This window comes from Hemiscyllium ocellatum, chromosome 26 (assembly GCF_020745735.1).
Source record: "Hemiscyllium ocellatum isolate sHemOce1 chromosome 26, sHemOce1.pat.X.cur, whole genome shotgun sequence".
Taxonomy (NCBI): Eukaryota; Metazoa; Chordata; class Chondrichthyes; order Orectolobiformes; family Hemiscylliidae; genus Hemiscyllium; species Hemiscyllium ocellatum.
Window position 1 is genome coordinate 49,424,522 of NC_083426.1, and position 17,339 is coordinate 49,441,860.

A 17,339-nucleotide genomic window follows, 5' to 3' on the forward strand; every position below is an offset into this window, starting at 1 on the left:
CTGCCTTCCCTGTTAGGTCCCTTGCATTGACTTGCGCTGCCATCTTCAGGGGACAATCGACCTGAACACCTACATCAATTTTCCCCAACAGCAGCCAGCCTCATGGTGCTGCAGGAAGTCTGTGTTCAGGAAAATTATCTTCATAATTCATTTAAAAATCTAATGCACAATATAGACAAATGGAGACTGGCCACTTCTGGCCTCTCCTCCTCCTACTCCCAGTATGCCCCTCGCCCCTCTCTCCTCACTCCTACTCTTGGTCCAGGCCACTTTCCCACTCCCGGTGCAGACCCCTTTCCCACTCCTGATACAGGCCCCTCTCCCACTCCCGGTCCAGGCCCCTCTCCTACTCCCGGTGAAGGCCCCTCTCCCACTCCTGGTGCAGGCCCCTATCCCACTCCCGGTGAAGGCCCCTCTCCCACTCCCGGTCCAGGCCCCTCTCCCACTCCCGGTCCAGGCCCCTCTCCCACTCCCGGTCCAGGCCCCTCTCCCACTCCCGGTGAAGGCCCCTCTCCCACTCCTGGTGCAGGCCCCTCTCCCACTCCCGGTCCAGGCCCCTCTCCCACTCCCGGTGAAGACCCAATCCCACTCCTGGTGAAGGCCCCTTTCCCTCTCCTGGTGCAGGCCCCTATCCCACTCCCGGTGAAGGCCCCTTTCCCTCTCCTGGTGAAGGCCCCTTTCCCTCTCCTGGTGCAGACCCCTATCCCACTCCCGGTAAAGGCCCCTCTCCCACTCCCAGTGAAGGCCCCTCTCCCACTCCCGGTGAAGGCCCCTCTCCCACTCCCGGTGAAGGCCCCTCTCCCACTCCCAGTGCAGGCCCCTCTCCCACTCCCGGTGAAGGCCCCTTTCCCTCTCCTGGAGCAGACCCCTATCCCACTCCTGGTGCAGGCCCCTTACCCACTCCCGGTGCAGGCCCTTTCCCACTCCCAATCTTGGTGCAGTCATCTCCGATCACTCCCTCTCTGGGTACACACCGCTCCCTTACACTCACTCCCGGCCTTTGCCCCTGCCCCCTTATGAGCCCCAGCCTCTGCCTCGCTTCAGTGCCACTGCTGCTGGGCTTTCCTACATCCTGTCCCATCCTGACTGGCTGACCTCACGGGCTACGTCGGTGCTGAAATAGCAGCCATTTTGGCATTATTGATAAATTCTTCAATTTTGCTTTTGTACCAACAGTTCGCAGGAAACTGTCCGGTAAGTCCAAGAATTGATGTAATTGTCCATTTGGTTTCAGTAGGTGTTGATTGTTTGGTTGGTGCGGGGTTGAGGTGACCGTGCTCTTTGGGACATACCTGTGTGAACCTGGAACCTATGAAATGGTGCCACCTCTCCTCTTCCATCTATCGTGGTTCCAATCGATTGCACTCGACTCCGAGTTTGGAAGGTGTCTCCCTGGGATAGGACGGAGCTGCTCGGCCTGTATCCAGGCAATCGGAATATTGTTGGCTCCTGGGTAACTAAAACATTCAAGTGCAAGAGGTTATGCCTAGTCAGTGACTGTGGCACTATTTCTAAATACAATTTATAAGTATAATTATAAGTATAATACAAGTTATAAGTATAATTTATAAATACAGTAACTTCAAGGAAGCAAATGTTTCTTGGTTCCAAGATAATAATTAACTAACATCGTGTGTTGAAATGTCCACCTTAACCCAATGAAATGACCAATAACCATAAACTATTAGCCCAGCAAAACTCAATATGTGGAATGACTGAACCAAAACAACAGAAACTCGCTGCAATGTTCCAGATCAGTCTCAGTGGTTAGCGCTGCTGCCTCACAGCGCCAGGGAGCCGGGTTCAATTCCAGCCTCGGGTGACTGTCTGTGTGGAGTTTGCATGTTCTCCCTGTGTCTGCGTGGGTTTCCTCCCACAGTTGGAGGACGTGCAGGTTAGGTGAATTAGCCATTAGCAGGGTGATAGGGTTGTTGCGGAGAGGGGGGAGGGGGTGGTTGGGGCTGGCCGGGATGCTCTTCAGAGGGTCAATTTCAACCCGATGGGCTGAATGGCCTACCTGCATCCTGTGGGTAAAAAATGAGGTCTGCAGATGCTGGAGATCACAGCTGAAAATGTGTTGCTGGTTAAAGCACAGCAGGTTAGGCAGCATCCAAGGAACAGGAAATTCGACGTTTCGGGCCAGAGCCTGATGAAGGGCTTATGCCCGAAACGTTGAATTTCCTATTCCTTGGATGCCGCCTAACCTGCTGTGCTTTAACCAGCAACACATTTTCAGCTACCTGTATCCTGTCCCTGTAGGGATTCTCTTTTCTGACTGTATCCTGCTAGATCTGAGCTGGCAAGATGAAGAATACATCAAACTGCTGGAAAAAATATTGAACGAGACAGTCCAAACGGTTGCTGTCCATTAAACAGAGAGTCTAGTCACTCTCAGAGCAGCTGGGATTGCAACAGAAATAAAGTTTTGGCAGAGCTGTTCAGATGGAGGGATAAAAATTCTTCAAATTTATTGTCAGTTCATGACTATCTTAAACACCATCTGCTAAAGGGGACACTCTCCCATGGTGAGATGATGATTGGCTGGGAAAGGATTGATCAGTGATAGTGGAATCTATGTTATTAGGGGTGAACAGTCCTTGAGCTAATTTGTTTTATAAATCTCTGTATATCTCACTCCTATCTGAACCTTGGTTGAGTTCTAATGCTCAATCCTGTCAATCTTCCAAGACGGTAAGTTTCTATCCCTGAAACACTGTTCAATTCATTTTCATGATGACAGAAAGTTCGATTCTCGCTAACTCATCACTCACTTTCCCTGATCGTCTCATGTTCCTCATTATTGAAACACCCGTTCGTTCAGAACTCTCAGTCCCATTTTTAAATCCCACCCACCATCACCTCCCCCTTTGCTGACGAGCGTGCTGAGGTAGAAATCCTGGCCCTAGCTCCGACTCCAGCTTCCAGCGCAATGGAGGGATCCTTCATCAGATAGAAGGATGGTAGTCTATTATCAATGGAGATTGACTGATAATGATTACCATTATTATTGTTACTAGAAAGAAGTAGCTTCAAAATAGGAAGGAGCAGATTTAGGACTGAGTTGAGGAGGAACTTCTTCATCCAAAGAGTTGTGAATCTGTGGAAATCCCTGCCCAATGAAGCAATTTGAGGCCACCTTGTTTTTAAGGCAAAGATAGATTTTTAAACAGTGAAAGAATGAAGGGTTATGGTGAGTGGGTGGGTAAGTGGAACTGAGTCCACAGAAAGATCTTATTGGATGGTGGAGCTGGCTCAAGGGAACAGATAGCCTACTCCTGCTGCTCGTTCTTATGTTCTTAAGATCCAGAGGTGACCACCAGGTTTGAAGTGGATTGCAGTTTGAAAAGCAGCAGCAAACGAGCAGACTGAGACAGAAAAAACTATTGATCTCTGTTCTCTTTTTAAACATTCCTACTCCCTTGAGTATTTAAATCATGACTGGTTTACATGTGGATCTCCATGACGTAACTACCTACAACATACAGTGTATCAAATCCAAGTGTCTTAGTATTTCCTGTCCAATATTCATCCCAGTGAGTTATCACATCCAGGAAGGTACTGCCAGAAAGAGAATTGTAAGCATATTCAATCATACCTTTCAAAAGGGAATTAGATAAATATTTATAAAGGAAAAATTACAAGATTATTTGTAATAAGCCTCTGTGCTGTTAACAAAAGCACTGGGAACCGGTGTCAGTACATTATAACAGTGAAACAAGAAGAAGTCATTTTGTAACAACAGGCTGTGTTAGTGTTTAACCTTGACAATATGCAGCATAACTCGTACCTTTATTCCCAATTCCTTTAGATACCCTGGCAAACTGATCCTCAAATGTTGAATTTTGATAGTGACTTCTCCAGCATCACACTTTCTGTACAAAGGGAACACTCTCCTGATTTCTGCTGATTCAGAATGACTTGGGGGCAGGACCCGATTCCAAGATTCCGGCCAGCATTTCTCTTTCCAGCAATGTATGTGAGTGTAGGATAAGAATGAGGGCAGACCACCATCACCAGCCTTTCTGCTGTGGCAGCAACTACAGGATGCACTGCAGAAATTCACCCAAGCTCCTTAAACAGCACCTTCTAAAACCACGACCACTTCTGTCTAGAAGAAAGACAGCAGATATATGGGAACACCACACCTGCAAGTTCCCCTCCAAGCCACTCAACATCCCGACTTGGAAACATATCACCACCTCTTTGCCATCACTGCATCAAAATCCTCGGATTCCCTTCCCAAGGACATTGCGGCACATGCATATCAGTGGTTCAAGAAGGCAGCTCCCCACCACCTTCTCAAGGGCAGTTAAGAATGGGTAATAAATGATGGCCCAGCCAGTGATGCCTGCATCAATGTTTAATAAGTCAGCTTTGAAGGAGCTCTTCAGCATTTACTGGTTCCATTGCATGAACAAACATTTTAAAATCCCCCTAAATCTGCCTCTTTCAGTCTCTGGGCTTGGGTCACTGCCTGATGGAGGAGGCAACAACACAGGGTGTATCCCAGTCACAAGTGGCTTTGAAATAAACCACAGACTGAATTGAAACACAGTTCAATTTAATAGTTAGATAGAAATTTTACTGCAATGTTTGATTGTAAGGCATGGTCTTTCCTTCATGGGAAAAAAAATAGCAGAAATTCTCAGAAGTCCCAAGGAAAGCCCCTGTACAAGGCCTTTGTTATCTTCATGGGGCTGGGAATGGAGTCAGCTGGGGATTTGGTTGAGCAGTCTCCTGTCCTTGTGTGGTTGGTGAGGCAAATGTATGTACCCCAGAATGTGCAGAACAGGACAAGGTATGAGTAAGTCAGGAGCTCCTTTGTATAACCAGGTACCTCTTTAGATCTGCTTGAGGACACCTTTGAAAGAGGCGGAGTATGGAACCCTTACAGCAATAAATCAGCCCTTTTGGACAGGTAAGGTAACTGTTTGAGAGATGCCAGGTGCTCTTTGAGATTGTGTGGAAACAAGTGCATAAGTTAACGTAGGCATCAAACCGTCAAATTATACAAGACGTGCCAAACTGGTGAAGAGGCCAGTCAAAGTTCCTTTATATCTTTTTAACCTTTTAATATTTGTAGGAAAGATGTCCACAGAGTTGAAAAATAAAGTGTTCCATTTCAATGTGGTTGCTACCAACTCGAAGATTTGCACTACTGGATTAGTACCATCTGACTGATTTCATAAGGCTATGTTATGATAGTGGGGCGATTTCCATTTCACAATTTGACAGCCACAAGTAATTTTGGACTCTGATTTGCAATTTTGAATTTCAACGCTCATTGTAGTTGAATTAATTTTTTGTTTTTATGAAGTGAAGGAATTTAAATTTAGTAAATGTATTTTAAATGAGCAGGGGTAGTTTTGCTAATACAGTGAAATCTGAAATACATTGACATAATGGAAATTTACTTCTTTTAAAATCAGTACATGACACAAGAGTAGGTCTGAAGGCAAATGATGAGGGTAATTCAACGAGTTTGCTGTGGATATGGACAGGCTAGGCTCCAAATGATCAACGACAGCTCTGCCTTTAACGTCATAAGGCAAACTAATCTGCAAACTCCAAGACCAAGATCTCTGCTCTGCCCTCTGCAACGGGATCTTTGACGTCCTGACCCACAGACCGCAATCAATAAGAATATGTGACATTTCCTCCACAATAATCTTCAGCACCACTGCCTCACAAGGCTGTCTATTCAGCCACTCACTACACTCCCCATACACTTATGACTGTATAGCCAAATTTCATTCTAACTCCATCTACCAGTTCACTGATGACACCACGGTTGTAAGCCGGATGTCAAACAATGACAAGACAAAAATACAGGAAAGAGATAGAGTGCTTGGTGGCACGGTGTAGAGATAATAATCTCTCCCTTAACATCAGCAAAATGAAAAGGTTAGTCATTAACTTCAGGAAGCAAGGTGGAAGGAATACCCCTGCCTGCATCAGTGGTGCTAAGGTGGAGTTACACCAACCAACCCCACCACCCTGTGGCCAAACACTTCAACTTCCCGTCCCACTCTGCCAAGGACATGCAGGTCCTGGGCCTCCTCCGCCATCACTCCCTTCCAACCCCACGCCTGGAGGAAGAACACCTCCTCTTCTGCCTCGGGGCCCTCCAACCCCAGGGCATCAATGTGGATCTTACCAGTTTCCTCATTTCCCCTCCCTTACCCCAGTTCCAACCTTCCAGCTCAGCACCATCCTCATGACCTGTCCATCTCCCTTCCCAACTATCCGCTCCAACCTCCTCTCCGACCTATCACCGTTCCCCTCACCTCCATCCACCTAGTGCACTCTCAGCTACCTTACCCCCAGCCCCACCCCCCCTCCCATTTATCTCACCACCCCCTCCCCTCACAGCCTCATTCCTGATGAAGGGCTTTTGCCCAAAATGTCAATTCTCCTGCTCTTCGGGTACTGACTGACCTGCTGTGCTTTTCCAGTGCCACACACTAAACTCTAAGGTGGAGATGGTCAACAACATCAAATTCTTAGGAATGACAATCAGCAACAATCTGTCCTAGTCTAACCACATTGATGTACCAGTCAATAAAGCACAACTACACTCTACTTCCTCAGGAGAGTAAGGAAATTCAGCATGTCCATAAAGATTCTTACCAATTTTTATAGATCCGCCATGGAAAACATGCAATCTGGATGCATTACAGCTTGGTATGGCAATTGTTCTGCCCAGGACCATAAGAAATGAGAGATTTGTGAACACAGCCCAGACCATTACGCAAGCCAACCTTCTAACCAATGACTGCATCCACAGTTCTCACTGCCTCAGGGAGGCAGCCAACATCATTGAAGACCCCTCCCACCCTGGTTATAATCTCTTCCAACCTCTTGTGCCCAGCGTGGCAGAAGATATAAAAGCTCAAACATACAGACCAACAGATTCAGACTAGTTTCTTCCCTGCTGTTATTAGATTTCTGAATAGACCTCTCAAATTTTAAACTTTATGTTAATCTCGCTTTTTGTGCACCTTCTCTGCAGCCATAACATTGTACTCCTTGCCCTGTTCCATTACCCTCATGTTTTTTTGTACAGTATGATCTGCCTGTTTTACATGCAAAACAACACTTTTCACTGTACCTACGCACATGTGACAATAATGAATCAAATCAGGTTAAGGGTGGGCAAAAACTTGGCAAATGAAATGGAATGTGGGAAAATGTGAGGTCATACATTTTGTCAGGAAGAATAGGGGGCTTGAATATTATTTCAATGGAGATAAATCGCAGAAAGTTACAGAACAGAGGGTTTTGAGAGTTCTCGTGCATGAATCACAGAAAGCTAGCAACCAAGATCAATGGGCAATAGAAAAGGCAAATGGAACCACAGGCCTTTAAATTCAAGGTGGATGGAATATAAAAATAGGGAAGTCTTGCTGAAGAGTCAGACCACAGCTGCAATACCCTGAAGAGCTTTGGTCCCTTATCTAAGAAGAGATAAACTGGCAATGAATCCAGTCCAGAGGAGATCGACTAGGTTCATCCTGCTTATGGTAGGACTGTTATATGAGGAGAGGTTGAGTAGGTTTGGCCTGTACTGACTGCAATGAGACACAACCTTATTGACATGCACAAGGTTCTCAGGAAAGTGATAAGGAACTGTTTCTCTCAGAGGGGAGTGAATCTGAGGAATTCTTTACTGCAGAGGGTTCTCCAGACTGGGCTATTAAGTATATTCAAATTGGACACAGACAGATTTTAATCAGTAAAGGATTCAAGGGTTAAGGAGAAAAGTCACGGAAATGAAGTTGAGGATTGTTGGATCAGCCAGGATCGCATTGAATGGCAGAGCAGACTTGATGAATGACCTTCTTCTGCTCCTAAGTCTTATGGGTCCAGGGCCTACTCATGGTGGACACTGGATGAGCTGGCCCAGTAGATGGAATGATAAAAGGTGGCAAGTTTGGGAGTGTGGGTAGGCATTTCCAATGTCTTCCAGTGTCCTTGCTAACATTCTTCCCATCACTAAAAATCAAATTCCCTAGGAATTGGCATAATTTGCCACTTTCTAAATTGGCAGTCACATTCGCAAACAATACTACAGTAAAACCACATTTTAAAAATACTTTTTGGATTTGGAGTCCAAGTCAGGTGCTATATAAATACTGGCCCGATTCTTCCTAGCTATACTTAATAACTTATAAAACCTTATACATCAAATCATTCCTTAATCTCTTCTGCTCTGAATGGGGATCTTTAATGGAGATCTTGTGGAGATATAAATTTCTAGCTGGACTAGACAGGTAATCGCAGGAAGGATGTCCCCAGTGACCAAGGATTCACAGTCTAAGGGGAGGCTATTTAGGACTGATGTTGTGGTTCTGTTCACCGAGCTGGGAATTTGTGTTACAGACGTTTCGTCCCGTCTGGATGTCATCCTCGGTGGTTTGTCTCTGCCGCTTCCGGTTGTCAGTTCCAGATGTCCGCCAGACTACTACAACCACTGGGACTCATAACAACACACAAACCAACAGCCACTCTCAGACAACAACTCACCAGGACGAAGGACCCGATACCTAGCATGAGCAAAACCAATGTAGTGTACAAAATCCCATGCAAAGACGGCACAAAACACTACATAGGACAAACAGAAAGACAGCTAACAATCCGCATCCATGAACACCATGCTATCCTTAGTAGCCACACACTCAGATGACAAGCAACATGAGTTCGACTGGGACAATACTACTATTATAGGACAAGCCAAACAGAGAACAGCCAGGGAATTCCTGGAGGCATGGCATTCATCCACCGATTCTAATCAACAAACACATCGACCTGGACCCAATATACCGGGGATGAAACGTCTGCAACACAAATTCCCAGCTTGGCGAACAGAACCACAACATCAGTCCCAAATGGCCTACCCTTAGACTGTGAATCCTTGGTCACTGGGGACATCCTTCCTGCGATTACCTGTCTAGTCCAGCTAGAAATTTATATCTCCACAAGATCCCCATTAAAGACCCCCATCCAGAGCAGCTGGAACCGACAACTGGAAGGGGCAGAGACAAGCCACTATAAATGCCGGAGGAAAGATCACAGAAGCGCTTCACAGGAGGCTCCCAAGCACTGAGGATGTCACCTAGACAGGGGACGAAATGTCTGCAACACAAATTCCCAGCTGGGCAAACAGAACCACAACAATGAGCACCCGAGCTACAAATCTTCTCCCAAACTTTAGGGCTGATGTGGAGAAATGTCCTCATGCAGAGGGTGGTGAGCCTGTGGAATGCTTTGCCACGAGAAACTGTCAAGGTGAAAACATTGAATGTTTTCAAGGGGGAGTTAGGGATTATAATAAATTCTTAGAGCTAAAGGGATCAAAGGGTAAGGGGAGAAAGAGAGAACACGGGGTTGAGTTGAATATTCATATTAAATGGCGGAGCAGGCTTGAATGGTCTAGTCCTGCTCTTACTTTCTACGTATCTCTGTTCATAAATATCCTCACATTTAATGTAACAATTTGCAAAATCTTGACAACATTCATACCTTGTTGGGCAACACTGTACCATTTGTGTAATATGCCAATTTAAAGCTGGCACAAGGGGTGCTAAAAATAAATCTAAATAATGTCAATACATGAAAATAACCAGTCAAGCAGAAGCTAGCAATGAAATTATTCAAACACTATCACGATAATTTCTGCTACCCTTTTAGAGAGCAACTTAAGCACAGTAACATCATAAGACATAATTAAGAATATACAACAAATAGTAGATACAGAGAAAAAGTACATCTGTAATTTGAACTCTGAATTTATACCATTTATACCATATTTTGTAATGTATTTTAATTGGATAGTTACATTTCTCCGATATATGCACATTCAATAGATTTGCACCAATTGCCAGGAGACTGCATCCACCGATTTTGTATTCCAAAGAGTACATTAGGGCATTATCCAGACCACATGGACTGCATTCTAGATACTGAGGGATGAAACACTGGAGACTCAAAGGTTGTAACTGAACTTTTCTAATCCTGCTTGGATATGGGGTGGGACCAGAGGGTTAAATGCTGCCTGAGAAAGACAAGAGGGAGACAGCAGCTTCAACATTAGCTGTGTAGAGGTACTTAGGAGAAAAATGGTTCCTGGAGTGGAGCCCAGAAACTGGGCCCAGGACTAACTCTGTCAATCAGACAGTTGATTGGCCACTGGCAGATTTCCTGCCCAAATTACTAAGAAGGAAGTCCTGCCTTGTGGAGAAAGGGGGATGGGTGGGAGCAAGAAGTAACAGCAGGAGAGTCCATGTCTATGTTTCCCACCCTGCCTGAGGTCCTGTCCCTCAATCTTTCACATTTTAATGCAGAACGATAGATCCCCACTCCTGCTTAACCCCCCCAAACACACTGACGGCCAGCACTAAATAAAAAGCTCAAAGAACTACTGAAGCTGGATATCAGAAACAAAAACAGAAATTGCTGGAAAATCTCAGCAGATCTGGCAGCATCTGTGGACAGCCAAGGCCCCATCAGCTCACCAGTCAGGTAGGCTGAATCTTTCTCGTCTTGCTTGCAGCCTGAGGGAATTGCGGTTCAGGTATGATAAGGAATTTGTGGGTCGAAAAGGACCTCAATTGGCAGCAACTGTGGGCCTCTTGCTCAGAACTGACCTGAGGCAGGAAGGCGGGAACAATCTCCCGAAACTTAACCGCCCCACTATCTGCCCTTGTTGCTTCTTGGTGGGGGAAGGAGGGGGGGTGAGGAAAATCCCTCCAGCAGAGACAATAATCCAGAAGATGATCTGGAGTCATGGTCAAGTAAAGTGATCAGGCTTTTGGAAGCAGTGTCTAGGCTAATGTGATTGATATTTTTCTGAACTTGGGGAGGAAAAAACATTTGGTAAAAGTAACTCACGATAAATTGGTTGGGGAAGTAGAAGGATATAAGAATAAAGGGGCGATGGAAACGTAAAAGTCATACAGCACAGAAACAGACCCTTTGGTCCAACCAGTCCATGCCGAACATAATCTCAAACTAAACCTGTCCCACCTCCAATCCTTTCCCATTCATGGACCTATCTAAATGTTTTTTAAATATTGCGATTGTGGAGTCAGTACTTCAACAACAATATGCAATGATGCAAGAGCTGTAAAACTTGGGAGAGATCAGCGGAGAGGGGCTGCTCGAGATTGAGAGCAAAAAGTCTCTTTTTGCCACCAAGTTATGAATGGCAAGATAACGACGGATCTATCAGTATACACATTACCATTTCCTTTAATGTGTCATCTCACCTCATTAATGCTCAGTTTGCCATTCTCCCACCCACATATAGAAACCTGACAGCAACAATTCTGAACAGAAAAGTCAGAGCAGGTAGCTGGTGATTCCAAACTCACTGCCGCTTCAACTTGGCCACAGGCATCAAATGAATCAACTATATCAACTAGTGGGGAAAGCTGGTGGCAAGCACAGCCATCACCTTCCTGTCATCTCAATACATAGCACTTGGGTGAGGTGATGGCCTAGCGGTATTCTCACTAGACTGTTAACCCAAAGACCAAGGTAATATTCTGGGTGATCGGGTTTGAATCCCACCATGGCAGATGACGAATTTGCATTCAATTTTAAAAAACTGTAAATAAGATTCTAATGATGACCATGAAACTGTTGCCAACTATCAGAAAATCCATCTAGTTCCTTTGGGAAGGTAACTGTCATTCTTACATGTGACTCACTGGAATATGGCTGACACTTAGTTGCTGTCTGGACAATTAGGGATGAGCACCAAATGATGGTCTAGCCAGTAGCACCCTCATCCCACGAATGAATTTTTAAAAGTCCCACAACATGTTCCTTGGGCAGCGATATCCACACAACCCGGGCCACCAGGAGCTCCAAGTCTCATCAGCAAAGTGGAGTGACAATTCCCCTCCGATATGTCAGAGACAATTGATAGGAGCCAATCAGGGCAACAGCGGATCACCAGCACTAGCCAGTGCCAGGGGGTCCTGGCAGTGGTGATAATGGGAGGACAGGTGGCTACCATTGGAGTGTGGGTAATGAGTTGGTTCAAGAGAATAGTGAGTAAGGTTGCTACGCCATGCAGAGAGAAATCCTCCATGAATCCTTCCTGACAAAGGCCTTTGCCTGAAAAGTCGATTCTCCTGCTCCTCGGATGCTGCCTGACCTACTGTGCTTTTCCAGCACCACATTCTCAAATCTGATCTCCAGCAACTGCAGTCCTCACTTTCTCCAAATATATCATTGAGCTAACTTGTGATAATGATTCAGGCCACTGATCTGAAATTGGCTCAGGAACTAGAAGCAGAGAGTTTGTTTTAAATAGACGATTCTCAGGCTCCTGAGAAGATTAGAGTGGTGTTTTCCAGGGCTTATTACACAGCCCTTCCGTTGTTGATGTATATTAATGATCAGAACTTTAGTAAGCAGGACATGATTGCAGAATATACAGGTGAATGTTAACTAGTTCTCTGAGCGACATGGGCAGGCCAAAGAGCTGGGAAGATACAGAGCACAGATAAATGTGAAGAAATTCATTTTAGAAGGAAGAATGAAGAGAAATATTATAGGAACTTAGGAACATAACCAGGCTCATGTGCCCCTCAAGGTTGTTCGGATGTTCAATCAAATCTTGAATGATTTGCACAAGTTGAGTGTGTGGGCAAATGCATGGCAGAGGAGTATAATGGGGATAAATGTGAGATTATCCCCTTTGGTAGCAAAAAGAGGAAGGCAGGTTATTATCTGGTGACAGTTTAGGAAAGGGGGAGGAGCAATGAGACTTGGTGTCCTTGTACACCAATCACTGAAAGGAAGCATTGCAGGGGCAGCAGATGGTGAAGAAGGGAAATGGTATGTTGGCCTTCATAGCGAGGGGATTCGAGTACAGGAACAGGTATACTTGCTGCAATCATACTTGGTGAGACCATCCCTGCAATACTGTCTGTAGGTTTGGTCTCTTTATTTGAGGATGAATGTTCTGACTATGGAGGGAGAGCAACAAAAGTCTAATTCCTGGGGTGGCAGGACTGACATATAAAGAGTAGATTGGTTCGGACTTTGTTCACTGGAGTTTAAAACAGTGGGTGGGGGTTTGTGGAAATTCATAGGAACCGAGAGTACTCAAACAGGATTCAACAGGGTAAATACAGGAAGGATGTTTCTAATGACCAGGGAGTCCAGAAACATGGGTCACAGTCTTAGGATATGGAGTTGGCCATTTAAGATTGAGATGAGGAGAATTATCTTCACCCAGAGAGTAGTGTGAGCCACCACACAGAGGCCAAAACACTATGTTTACAAGAAGGCATTAGATATTAGGGTTAAAGGGATCAAAGGGTACGGTGAGAAAACAGGAACAGGTTATTCAATTGGATGATTAACTGTGATCGTATTAAATGGCAGAGCAGGTTGGATGGGCCAAACGGCTTACTCCTGTTCTGTGGTTCTACATAACATCACACCACCCTCTGTTATTTACATATTATCCGTTAATATCTTTTGGATAACAAAAATGAATCAGTTTCAGATTTGATCTTTGAATTAATCTTTGAATCATAGAAGCCCTACAAAAAGATACCATTTGGCCTGTCGAGTCTATACCGACCCTCCAAAGTGCATCCCACCCTACTCTAATACTCCAACCCCCTTGAAATAAGGCCCAACATTCCATTCACCTTCCCAATTCCCTGCTGCACCCCTGTGCTTGCTTTCTGCGTTTGTGCACCAGTACCCAAGTCCCTTTGTGTTACAGCTTTCTGCAGCTCTTCTCCATTTAAATAATATTCCATTCTTTTGTTCTCCCTTCCAACACCATGTTTTCCCATGTTTATACTCCATTTGCCAACACTTTTCCCCATTTGTTTAACCTGTCAACCTCTCCCTGTAAATTGTTTGTATTCCTGTCATAACCTGCCTTTCAACCTATTTTGTGTTGCCTGCAAATATGGCTGCAATACATCTATTTCCTCGCCCATGTCATTAATACATATTGTACTGTTGTGGTCCCAGCACTGGTCCCTGTGGAACTCCACTGGTCACAGGTCGCCTTACCCCACTCTGTTTCATGCACGAGTCAATTATTTATCCTACCTCTAACACTGTGGACTCTTTAGGTATGACTTAACCTTTTGTGAGGTACCTTATCAAACAATGTCTGAATGTCCAAATACAACACATCTACTGGCTCCTTCCTCTGAGAAAATGGCTGGGAGCACTGATACTGCCTTGTCGATTGCTTCTCTTTTGTTACAAAAGAAACTACTATCACCTTGTGCTGGGAAGCTGGTCCAAAACCCTTCCAACTGCCAGTAAAACCTCTCGACAACAGAACCTGGTCAGAGAGCTTACCCTCTCTGGCTCCCTGTGATTTTACTGTCACTCCCACATCCCTCTCTTCACACCTCACTCTCTACCCTCACCAACATACATAGTCCCAATTTTGAGAATCACAAAACTCTCTCTAGATTGTGATGAAGCTGCTCCTTTAACAAGGTTATGCACTCCTTGGCTTTTTTCTCAGAGAAGGTGTAAAAGCAGCGATTCCGAAAGGCCTAGGCTTGAAGGGTTTTAGGGCCAGTTTGATTATAGCTAACAGATACTGCCTAAGGCAAAAAGTTTTCCAGTTTAAAAAGAAACACAATGAAAGGGGAGTGACCAGTTATTGAGTCATAGAGATGTACAGCACGAAAACAGACCCTTTGGTCCAACCCGTCCATGCCGACCAGATATTCCAACCCAATCTAGTCCCACCTGCCAGCACCCGGCCCATATCCCTCCAAACCCTTCCTATTCATTTACCCATCCAAATGCCTCTGAAATGTTGCAAATGTATCAGCCTCCACCACTTCCTCTAACAGCTCATTCCATACCCGTACTACCCTCTGTGTGAAAAAGTTGCCCCTTAGGTCTCTTTTATATCTTTCCCCTCTCACCCTAAACCTATGCCCTCTACTTCTGGACTCCCCCACTCCAGGGAAAAGACTTTGCCTATTTACCCTATCCATGCCCCTCATGATTTTGTAAACCTCTATAAGGTCATCCCTCAGCCTCCGACGCTCCAGGGAAAACAGCCCTAGCCTGTTCAGCCTCTCCCTATAGCTCAAATCATCCAACTCTGTCAATTTTCCTGTAAATCTTTTCTGAACCCTTTCAAGTTTCACAACATCCTTCCCAAAGGAGGGAAAACAGACTGCACACGATATTCCAACAGTGGCTTAACCACTGTCCTGTTCAGCTGCAACATGACCTCCCAACTCCTGTACTCGATATTCTGACCAATAAAGGAAAGCATACCAAACACCTTCTTCACTATCCTATCTACCTGCGACTCTACGTTCAAGGAGCTATGAACCTGACCTCCAAGGTCTCTTTGTTCATCAAAACTCCCTCGACCTTACAATTAAGTGTCTCAGTCCTGGTGTGGTCTGTCTTTGCAAAATGCAGCACCTCACATTTATCTGAATTAAACTCCATCTGCCACTCCTCAGCCTGTTGGCCCATCTGATCAAGATCCCATTGTACTCTGAGGTAACCTTCTTTCCTGTCCACTATACCTCCAATTTTGGTGACATCTGCAAACCTACTTACTATATCTCTTATGTTCACATCCAAATTACTGATGTAAATGATGAATAGCAGTGGACCGAGCACCCAACCTTGTGGCGCACCACTGGTCACAGGCTTCCAATCTGAAAAGCAACCCTCCACCAGCACTCAGCTTTTCTCTGGTTTGGTTTGGTTTTAGCTGTTCACTGAGAGCAGTCAGTCAGTCAGTTGTGAAGCTGCTGATCCTCCCTCCCTCTTTCTGATATGTCTCCTGTAAGAACCTATCTTAGATTTTTCCTTTCTTTGCAAAGGAGTGTTCGTGGGGATTGTTGCATGTACTTGGAACAGCTGGGATAATGTTTGTTTTCAGAGAGGTTAAGTTATTCTATATTCCGTTCTCTTTTGTTTGCATTTCATTCAGTAATCTTGCAGATAAATTCTGTTTTGTTGAAAACTAAGTGATTGGGCCAGTTGCATCACTCCCGGGATATCCTGCTTAAACAACGAGCAAAGTTAGGATCCCAGCTAGTTTATTGAAATGTTTTGAGAGGGCCTGGCGTGGTGCATAACAATACGCCTAAAGTAGAGTTTCCAGTAAAATTCATGGTTAGTCTGGGCAGCATCTTACTGGAGCTGTACCTGACCTTTTCCCCCTAGTATTCCATTCCACAAGATAGAAAGGTCACTATTGTACCAACATTGATTTTAATGAGGACCATACAGATGTCAAGGGTAGTAGGGTCATGACAGAGAGTTCGGTCATTGTGTAAACAATCATCTGGCAGGTAAGGGTGCAATGCTCAGGGCTACATGCCATAGCCAATTGCAAAACTGGTGACAGCTGATTGTGGAAGAGCTGGAACCTGACGGGACAATGACTGCTTCCAAGTGGAAGATCCTTCAGGAAGCGAACTTGTGCCTACTTTAAGCACAAGGAAGACAACAGGCAACTACTCCATGCATTCTCAGATATGTTACTCATTGAACTTGAAAATGGGAGGCTTTGATGAGCACCAGAAGAGGCAGGTGGAAGATGGTGAGGCACGGGGGAGATGAGCAGAGGCCAAACCCTTCATTACATCACTAATCAGTGGAAGGGTTTCTCAGTATTTGGGTCCCCGCTGTTTCTCACTACTCAACATTGAGAACATTCTCTCCTCTCCTCATCCAATCTGGATGATGCCAGATTTGCCAATTTGAAACGTCATGTGATCCACCTTTTTATAATTCACTTTATCTGTTCACAGCTTTGTATTGCTACATTTCTGTCTGGGCTATTGACAATGCCAGTGATCTTATTGTCATTGCCAGACTCTCCATTCAATCATTTTAGTCATGAATCAATGAATAGTTGAGATCCCAGTACAAATCCCTGCAGAACGCCATTGCTCACACTCTGTTCATGTGAAAACCCATCCAGACTACCAACTCGTTATCACTTCTCTCTCTATCCTTAACATCAATTCTCTCCATTCCATATGGTTCACCATTAGTTAACAATATTGACTATACTACCCCTAAAATTCCTGTTAACTCACTTTATCTGAAATGCTAACTACATAGGGGAAGCTCAAAGGGCTGAATGGCCTCTTCCTGCTCCTATTTGCTATGTTTCTATGACTTCCTGTACCAGAGTGTCATACTCAGTTTGGTTAATTTCTGTGCAGCGCCCACTCTCATTCATACAGGCTTCAAGAAGCTCAACTGCAAATGTGTTGCTGGTCAAAGCACAGCAGGTTAGGCAGCATCTCAGGAATAGAGAATTCAACGTTTCGAGCATAAGCCCTTCATCAGGA

General features: G+C 45.0%; 1 protein-coding gene across 3 annotated transcripts in view; it reads right to left on the reverse strand.

Moving 5' to 3' along the window:
- LOC132828459 (transcription factor ETV7-like) overlaps positions 1-17,339 on the reverse strand; it is an 87,384-nt gene that overhangs the window by 18,504 nt on the left and 51,541 nt on the right. For all 3 annotated transcript variants that reach the window (XM_060845603.1, XM_060845602.1, XM_060845604.1), the window contains one exon: positions 1,293-1,457. In XM_060845603.1, coding sequence (XP_060701586.1) covers positions 1,293-1,457 — 165 coding nt within the window. The remainder of the gene's footprint in view (positions 1-1,292; positions 1,458-17,339) is intronic.